Below are 10,204 nucleotides of genomic sequence, written 5' to 3' on the forward strand. Positions count from 1 at the left end.
CTGCAGTTTGGTGCTCAGTTTTACCCATTGGATCTTGGCTCCTTGGATTTGAGGAACAAATGTTTTCATAGTAACCTTTGCCAGCTGGGAAGGAAAACGGACTGTTGCAAATCAAAAGGCAATCACCCCGGCTCTGTAAAAAGCATTTGGTTTTTCTTGAGTTTGTTTAAAGCTACATCATTTTAACTGTAAGACTTTTTATAGTACCTTCCCCAAGGTTTTCAGAAGCAGCAGTTTCATTTCTGGAAGCAACATTCTGAAGAACTGTATTATTTATGCTTTTTCAACATGGTTATGATAGTTAAGCTGAAAAACACCCCTGAGAGTTATTGCATATCAAGTCCTACACATCTTCCTCCTTCATAAAAGGTCAAATGTTTATCCCCACCTTGCTTTGAACCGTTTCAACAGTGGATGTTCTCAGACCATCTAGGAGATCCAGTCTGAAGTATGAATCCTACTTCCTGTATTAGAGCCCATGAATATACTAACTTTTGCCCTTTTTCTGAGGCAGTGCAAGTCAACTTAACATTTCAAGTAATTTCATCACAAATTGATTGCTCAGGTTTCCAAATCAGTGGCATTGTTGGTTGCCGTTTGTAAGGAAAAGGCTTGTTGAATGCTAGCAGGTGTGTGACTTCACTCTCCTGGGTGTGCATGGTACGCCTACCACTACTTGTTAACCCTGCAGGATACTGTGTACCCGTGCAAAGGGCCAGACTTAGGAGGGCAGATATATCAGTGTTGTAAGGAAATTCTTTCATCTTTAGTCTGCAGGGACTATTAAATAAGAACATTCACTTAACTGTTACTCCTTTTTAAATTTAAACCATTATCAATACTCCTAATGTTCCCCAAATAATGTATGTTTGAGAGACCAGTGATCAGGGTTAACTTCTACTGCAATCTTCCATCTTGAGAAAATTAAGGCTAATCAGAGACTGAGCCAGTGGAAAGGAAATAAATTGCTCACTTTTTGGATATGCATTCTCTCTTTCTGGCTCCCAGATATAGTTTAGCAAATTACCTCATGGAGTATATTGAATCATGTGCCCTAGTAACCACAAAAACTAAATCCTAGTAGCCAGATCATGTGAAGGCAGTTCTCAAATCTGGGCATTGTATTCCATCTCGAAATAAGCGTCAGTCCCGATACTTGATTATAGAGTAAAAAATATACACATCAGTAATATATCCATTGAAAAATAGATTATTTTTCTGTAACTAGATTCAGGAAGGCATGTAAAATTATTTCATTTTTGGAGGTTACTAATAACATCAGCATAAAATGTATGCCCTTCCTATATGCCTGCCCCAAATCCAGTTATTTTTTATAAAAATGCTTAGATTAGGAAATCTGAAATTATTACTCATGTTATATAGGACTGACACAAGGTTTAGGATGTCTGCCACTGACATGCACGGTCTTTAAACAGTATTATTTTACACATGTGTACCCAGAAGAGAAATTCTCTTCCTTTTGAATCTGATTTCACATTCTGTTTTGTGATTTATTCAGGTAAATATTTAAAAATACCAAGTTTTCAATGTTCTCTCATGTCACAAACTTCATTGCTTTTAAAAACCTAAACTATGATCTTTCCCAATTAAAAACTTCATTTCTAAACCCTTGTTTTTCACCCCTGTTTACAAGTTAGAGTTACCGGGAGAGACGCTTTAACCGGCTGGTATCTAGACCCCACCCCCCAGAGACTTCATTTAATTTGCTATGGCAGGGTCCAGTCACCCGCAGGGTTTAAGTTCCCACATGGGGTCCCAGCATATCGGCGATTTAAGCACACACAGATGCTTGTCTTCAGAGTTGGCATTTGCACTTGTCACTTTCCACAAGGAAATAAATAAGAAGCATGCCGAGTTGTATACATTAACTTCTGCTAGGATAAAATATACTCTTTATTCTTCTTATGTTCCAGTCGGCTTTTCAGACAGTACAGCTGACAGCAGCGGCAGAAATCGACACCTATAACCCTCAGATATATGCGATCGAAGAAAACACCATCACGGTGAGTGCTTGGCATCCCTCCCTGTGGGCGCTGGAGTCTCTGACAGGCATTCCATTTCTGACCATTTACAATGGTCACTTTCGCATCTACATGTATATAGAAGTATCTTACTGAAACTCTGAGAGTCTAATGTTTATCATGCTGAGCTTTTGATAAGGGTGTTTGCTACTCCAAAAAGCCCCTTGGTGTACTTGCCCTCCCCCTCGTCCCCACGCTGGCAAAGCTGGATCAGAAGTGATGATCTGACGGGAGGCACAAGGGAAAGGGCCCCATCGTGCTGTGGCTGTCTCCTCCCTGCGCCGGGCCTCAACCAGCACCATGGCTCCTCCTTTCTGCTCACGCTTACACAAAGCAGTTTACATCCTAGGCCATGAAACCTAAGTCATGCTCCTTTGAATCAGACATAGTATTTTAGAGTATTTTTGAAAGAGAAGTGCTGAAGTATGCTTAATAAATAAGGCATTTACTAGAGGGCTTTTTCTTTTTTTTTTTTAGCGGTACTCCTTAAAACTAGACACTGACACTGTGTGAAACATCCATTCATTAGATCTTCAGTCTAGAAAACTATAAATGCTTCTCTTGATTTAAAAAAAAAAAAAGGGTTTGGCAAAGAAATGTACGTTCACAGAAGACAAAGGCTCACTGTTCCAAGCGCTGGCACGGGACAACTTTCCTTCGCGCTGGAACTCTGGTTAGAATATGCCATATTTAGATATAGCAGGATTTCCATGCTCAGCTAATCTGCTGGCAGAGCCCTGGTCATCTTCCTCCCAATGCTTTTGTTAGGAACTGGAAGCCAGTTCAAGACTCTGCCCCGAGGCCAGCTTGGCAGCTGGCCCCAGTCCACTAGAGTCCACTACTGCAGTCTATGGACTTGGCCAAAAAGCCAATGGCCTTGTGAACTCTGGACCTCTCTCAATGCCTGAGAGTGGCGCCCACAGCCCTGCTGTCCCACTGTTGTCCCAGCAAAAACGATTCCACACAGAGGATGGTGCTCTGCTTCTGGTTTAGGACTATCAGTGAAGGCCCGCACCCTCTCTTCAGAGGCTGGGGTGTGGAAGATCAGAAACGGAGGCAAAGGAAACGTGGGCTTCAAATTCAAAGTGCTATGAACTAAGCCTCGGGAGGGGGGAAGTACTATAGATATTTTAAAAGTTCATTTCAGAAAAATGTAGTATTCAGACAATACCTGGACCTCTGCTGAAATCTGGTTTGTTTTTTAGAAAGCAGTATTAAATAAATGCATTAATTAAAAATTCAGATTAACAATTTCAATGAACCTTTCCGGAGATTTTTCTTTTCATGGTTTTCTCTGAGCAATACTGATAAATAATAGAGGCCAACTATTACTTGTGTCTATAAAAATACTTTTTGAATCCAAATAACTATTTTAAATAAATTTTAAAATTATATTTTGGAATCCAAATAATAAATTGACCTATCCCTATAGGTAGACAAGTGATTCTTAAATTTATTTGAATTCCAGGCCTACTTAAAAAGCCAATACAAAAATCATGTACTCATAGTTCCCTAAAGATCCATGGAGCCTGGATTAGGAAGTTCTAGAATAGAGAGAAGTAGGGACATGACTGCCACTAAACAGTGAACTACATGAATCGAGTTATTTTATTCCTAAATTTCTAAAGCCTTAGTTTAGCTCTTAAAAATCCAAATGGGAAGAAATATAGTCACCAAAAGGCCAGACTCAAGTTTAGCCCAACTCATAAATTCTGTGGTGAAAAGGAGCTTATCTGCCACTGTGATTCAGTGTTAAGTCAAGTAAATAAATTAGGTTTTCTCCCCTCATTTGGCTCCAAAATTAACTCTTTGAAAATGGTTGTGATTCTTTCCCCAATTAAAAAAAAAGAATATACAGTTTTACTGTTAGAATTCTTACGGCAGCCATGCTATTACAAAGCCACAAAGACTGCCAGGAAGTAGACGTTAAGAATCATGTGTAACCTCAAGGGCAATTTATCACTGAAAAGGTCAACTTGAGCCCTGAGATATTACTTCTACTTGTTAACAATGCATATCAAATAAATCAACATTTTAGGAGCCCAATTCAAAGTTGTTGTTGTTGTTATTGTTTGATCACAAGGGATTTGGGTTGTTAATTTTTTGACTCTCCTCCCCAAGACTGGGTTCCAAATGCTTTCATTTGATGATGAGACTGGATGCCAGAAACTAAAGTTCCAAATTTTGTAAGTGATTAAAGCATCTGAGACTGTCAGAGATGACATATCCACTAAATACTGATGCAGTTAAAGGAAGGAAATGGGAAGACTTGCATGCCTTGCCTGTATCTGCAGGAGCATTTTCTCTCGAGATTGTACTGTACAATATTTAACTGAGGAATGTGATCGTGAGGAAGTCACATCCCCTTTCCAGACCGTCACTTATAAAATTAGAGGATTTGACTAGACCATCTCACTTTTTTTCAGTGCTAAAATTAACGCAATGGTTTTGTATATACACTTACAGATTCCCATTACCATAATGAAACCCCACGAGAAAGCTGAAGTACCAACCGGAGTTATAGTAGGAAGTGCAATCGCTGGAATCCTTTTGTTATTAGCTCTGGTTGCAATTTTATGGAAGGTAAGAAATGTTTCATATTTAAAAATACAGGGGTCCTGAAGACCTCTGTCTTGAATTTCCTTATCACATGAGCCAACCCTAAGTTTTATATGGTACCTCCTCGTCTATCATAAGAAAAAAGGAAATGCAAGTTTATTTGCAAATTCTCACTCATGTTTTTGAAAACAATCAGTAAGGATTTTATCTCCTTGCTCTTGGTCCCTTTTCTCCAACCCTCCTTTCATCCAGACCCTGAATGTTTTGTTCAGCTGCAAGTAAGTGGACCCTGAAAAATTTAACTTTATGCAATTCATTTCAACTCTGGGTATTAATCTCCTCACTGAAGGGCTGATGCCAGGTCAATCACTCTGCACACTGACCTGTCCAGAGCCCCACGATTCCCAGAGGTGCAAGGAGAGGGGAGTCTGTGTCCCATATAAAATAAGCCAGAAGTGGTAATGTTTTTACATCATCATCTTACAGCTTGGATTCTTCAAAAGAAAATATGAAAAAATGGCCAAAAATCCAGATGAAATTGACGAGACCACAGAACTCAACAGCTGAATCACCCAGCAGTTCCCACTGCAGTGGGAAGGGGCAGCATCTCAGCCAGGGTTTACTATTCGCAGGAACGGATTTCTTAAAAATCCCAGTGCAACTTAATAATGTAATAGCTAAACTAGAACTGCAGGTCAGTTTGGAAAGAAACTGTGAGGGATTTGGGAGGGCAGGAGTATAAAGGGTAAAAGACTATTTTATGTTGGGGGGAAAGTGATCTTTACATTGGCTGGTCCACAGTTTACAGGAAATGCTTCCAAACAGGAGAACTCTTAAAGAAAAATATAACCTTTCTCAGAATTTTTTTGGGGGAAAAACCCAATCATTTAAAATGATTGTTTTTAAACAACAAAAGTGGAAGTACTCGGTATAGGTATATAATTAGCTTGGATATATTGATGCTGATGGGCAGAAAACACAACACAGGTCTTCAACTTAACGCTGCTCATCCAAAGTTGCCACAGAGGATATTTTCAGTGATAATTTTGTTTATACACTAGGTAAAATTTGCTGTTGTCAGCCCACAGCTGCTTCCTTAGAGTCCCTTTCTTGCGATGATGTACTTATCAAAACATGCTTGCTGACTGGTAGAGCCTCCTGCAGAGGAAATCTCCATTTCACTGGGGGAGGGTTAGGGGCCGAAACGATTTAGTGGCCAAAGCACAAACTTTTGTTTAAAATCTGTAACATCATTTATGGTAAAATCTTGTCTGCCGGAGGCCCCGCCTGGAAGGAGGAGGAAATTTTTCTCCTTTAGGATGGCATAACTGGCTGACCTGGCTGGCTGGCTGGCAGGGGACCTTGTGAATTTTTGAAAGATGAGTAATTTCTTTGGAATCCTTCCTCCTTCCAAAATGAACCTCTCCCACCTCCTGGTGCCCCCGTATTCTCCATGCCTGCTGCTGCCCGCCTTCCTCTCCAGGAGTCCAGAGTTTTCCACCCTCCTGTAACCCCTTGTCCAAATCTCCCATTCCCAGGGCAGCTGCTCTTCTCCAGGTGTGAGAAGGAAGTCATCTGTTTCACTTCCACACTTGTGTGAATTACTGTATAATCCCCTTAACTTCAGGGAGCTATTTTCATTTATTGTTAAATATGCAAGAAAAGCCCAAGTGGATTTCTAATTGTTGAGATTTCAGGCAGGGTAAACAAGGTAAAGTATAAACATCTCAGGAATTTTCAAGAAGTTACAAGGAGACATTAGAAACCACCAAATCAGCATGTGCACCTGCTGTGCTTGTCTGTTTCTGGAGGACTTACTTACACTTCCAGAAGAAGGACTTTCACCTGGGAGTTTGCTCACCAGGTAGAGTCTCACGCCCCAATTCCTGAGAGTCTTATTTAGTCGTCAGATCGGGATGAAGCCTGGTGACCTGTATTTTATAAGCATCCCGGTCCTTATGATGTAAACGGGCCACTGTGAGGACCACCACCCATTTCTCCTCCTGCACCTTCTTTTCTCTACTTCTGCGCCCACCTATCCTCTAGGAGGGACCGGGAGAAAAGGGGCAGAGCTGAAGGCCGTGGGGACTATTTTATGTCAGAAAGTACATACCCAAAGTTTCAGATAGACAAGTCACTTAGCCTCTGTAAACTTCAGTGTCCTTGTTATAAAATGGGGAGACTGGGGCAGAGTTCAGCAGCGACGCTTTTAACTTTAAAAACCTATCTGGGTTTCTTACAACACAAATAGACAGACAATCCTCCAAGAATCTGACACTGAAAAGAATTCGGAGGAAAACAGATATTTGCCCATGTGTTCCTGTGATGGCAGTGCAGGGCTGTCTGCACAGTTACAGAATTTATTTTGCATCTGACAAAACAGGGGAAAAAAAAAACAATTAGAAATAAAACATCAGGGGTTTACAGCAAAAACAGCATGGTATTCTCTAGTTACGTGCTAGAGCCCAATTCTTTTAACAGCTGGATTCAAACACTGTTTCATTCCAAGAAAAATTGTTTTAAAAAAAGAGTGGAGGGGAAACTGGTCATTACGTTGATAAAGACTATTTAATAAACTGGGTAACTGCTGTATATATTTACTAGTTTTCTGATGTAATATACTGAGAACAATGGAAGTCATCCTTTTATTTTACTCTGCCTCCCCTTCCTTAGATGATAAAACACTAATCTGAGGTCACATACTCAGTGAGCTTGCGAGCTCTGGCAAGCCTTGCCTTGGAATGTGCCGCCCTGACGGCACTGTGTCCATGAAGGAGTTGGATTACTATAAACTAAAAAATTAGCCATTTGTCTCTGCACCATTTATCACACTGGGGCAGGGTTTCTCAGCCTGGGCACTGCTGACATTTGGAGCCAGGTAATTCTTTCTTGCGGGGGCCTGAGCTGTGCAATGTGGGATGTTGAGCAGCAGCCCTGGCCTCTGGCTCTGGCCTCTACCTACGAATACCACACGCTCCCTCTCCCCCTCGTCGTGGTGATCAAAAAATGTCTCCAGACATTGGCTAACGCCTCCTGGAAGGCAAAAATCACCCCGACTGAGAACCACTGCACTAAGCAAGTGGCCTAAATATACAACTTCTGTTACCAGATCACAGATTTGAGGCAGAGGCTCTAGTGAGGAGTATTTCTCAAGCACTTTTAAGCAAAGGTTGAGTATTCATCCAAGAAATTAAAAAAGTATTTGAGAAAAAAAGCTCTGTATTCCTATTCAGCCATACTTTTATTTTAAAAGTAAGTAGAATATGGGGCTTAAAAGATGTCATCTTCAAAGTTTCCATTTCATAAATGGTGTATAGACAATATGTATAGAATGTGATAAGAATTGAGTTGCTTCATGCCTTGTGTGCTTCATGCCACACAAGCCTTACAAAATAGTAAAGTAGAACAGTCTGTGAAAAACCTGCATTGAGATTTGAATTTGTGCATTGTCCATTGTAGCAGCAAAATGAGAACCGGACAGATTCCTAGCTGGCTGTGCTATTTTTATAAAATAGTAAAAGTTATTAACTGTGAAAAGAAAACTAAAACCAATTTATCATAATCACACAAGTGATTATACTACAAGTTATTATAGAAGGTATAATTTTATAATGTATCTATTCTGATATACAGCTATAACATAATATGACAGTCCCATAAATTAAGCCATCATTAAGCAGAAAGCATTAAACAGGATTCCTCAAACTGAGCTCCCTGGTCCATCATTAATACAATTTGCACACAGAAAATAATTATATACACAGCTCTTAGGACTATGCCCTCATTAACGCATACTCATTTCAATCAATTGGAAAGACTAGACCTCTAGAGGTAAAAGGTATACATGGGGGTAAAGTTTGAAACAAAAATGTTAACTATTTCTTTGAACCTTAAAGAATGAAAATGTAGCCATTATGTAAATATAAAAAGCTGGTTTCATTCGTACCTGATTTAGTTTGGCAGATAAAGTCAAAATGTAAATGTATATATTGCACAACTATGTTAAATTGTATATTTTTTTAAAGACAAATTGTCTAGGGTAGTTTCCTTCACACATAATGTATAAATCTTTGTTAAGTATATTTGCTTTTTTGATAAACTGGTTTTTGTCTTTTTTTCTCTCCACCAAAAATATAAAAATGAATATGCATGTTTGTATATGAAGTTTCACAATTCGTTTGATTTTTGAGAAGCAAAAGATCAAATTGGAGCAGTAATCAACATAAACTAGTTAAGAACTTTTCTCCTATTAAAGTATGAGAATCAAACAGAAAAGTATTATTTAATTGTAAACCCCTCTTTAAATACCACATTACTGAATACAATTAAAATCATTTTGAAAATAAAGCTATTTACTTTGGAATTTGAATTTTACGACTTAACGTATTTCACTGTACTTATCTCATGCACTCACTGTGCTTCAGAACACATTCAAGACTCAGCAGAAGAAGAGTGAGGACGTACCTAACCTCTTACGTTAGTAGCAGTGGCCACAAGGATGCCTTTGCAGGAACCTTACACTGCCTTCATAGCTTAGAGACTAGGTGTAAAGCCTTGCTCCACACAATGTGGTCGACGGGTAGGCAGCGCCGCATCACCTGGAGGCTGTTACAAAATGCAGATCTCAGGTGCCACACAGAACTGAATTCCAACTGGAAGTTTAACAAGATCACCAGATGATTCATATTATGTTAAAGCTTGAGAAGCACTACTCTAAAGCACAACTTACCTCTAGATATAAATATGTGCTTGATATAGGAAAAATAAAATCGGTCAAACCGCTGCAGCCTATGTGAGTAGTCATCTGCATCGTGTTTTTAAAAATTTTAATAGTAAGCAAGAGGGTTTACATCGTAAGGATTAAATACGCTGAAATGAACGCGCTGAAATTATAAAACAAGATACATCATATCAGGCTCACAGACTGGCCCTCATTCTATAGCTGGCGCATCTGTGCAAAGGTTGCTGGGTGTGTGTTGCCTTTCACACCTATGCACAAACATCTCCAGTTCCTACCAGGTGAACCTCCACGTGCCTTCCTCAATTTGGCCCATTCTCAATTCTGGTGAAGCACATCATAAGGGCAGCTGATTGCAGAACCACTACCAGTAAGCGTATCTGGTATGCTTCGTACATTAAAATACAACTTTGGAGAAAAAGAACATTCATTTTTCTTTGGATTGTCACAGAGTAGGTTAAAGACCTGTATCAAATCTACCATTCTGTCCCAAATCGGAAAAGTTTTATATTTATGTATTTTTAAAAAGTAATTCCTTTCATTCATTCTATATCACCTTTTAAAAACTACATACAACATTTTAAAAAAATTCCTCATCCTATCATAACCCTTTAATATTTTAAACTAAGATACCAATTAAAGATTGGAAATAATCTTATTCAAAAAGAGGGACTGATTTTCATCTTAGGACCACTCCAACCTAACTAAAAGAAAAAGGCTACTAACTAAACTGAACTTCTTGATTCTGTGCAAAATAAAAGTAAAAAGCTAACTCAAGTTGTTCTTACTATAGCCCTAGCTCTACTGCCCTCTGCTGGGTGAGCTACCTAACTACACCATACAAATCGTTACTGCCTTAAGAGAG

General features: G+C 39.3%; 1 protein-coding gene across 1 annotated transcript in view; it reads left to right on the forward strand.

Moving 5' to 3' along the window:
* Nucleotides 1–8,729, forward strand: part of ITGA2 (integrin subunit alpha 2) — a 108,591-nt gene extending 99,862 nt beyond the window's left edge. Inside the window, exons 28-30 of the mRNA XM_007195575.2 lie at nt 1,935–2,024; nt 4,509–4,625; nt 5,088–8,729. Coding sequence (XP_007195637.1) covers nt 1,935–2,024; nt 4,509–4,625; nt 5,088–5,168 — 288 coding nt within the window. The 3' untranslated portion in view covers nt 5,169–8,729. The remainder of the gene's footprint in view (nt 1–1,934; nt 2,025–4,508; nt 4,626–5,087) is intronic.
* The last annotated feature ends 1,475 nt before the right edge of the window (nt 8,730–10,204 follow it).

The sequence above is a fragment of the Balaenoptera acutorostrata genome, chromosome 2 (genome assembly GCF_949987535.1).
Source record: "Balaenoptera acutorostrata chromosome 2, mBalAcu1.1, whole genome shotgun sequence".
In the NCBI taxonomy this organism is placed as follows: Eukaryota; Metazoa; Chordata; class Mammalia; order Artiodactyla; family Balaenopteridae; genus Balaenoptera; species Balaenoptera acutorostrata.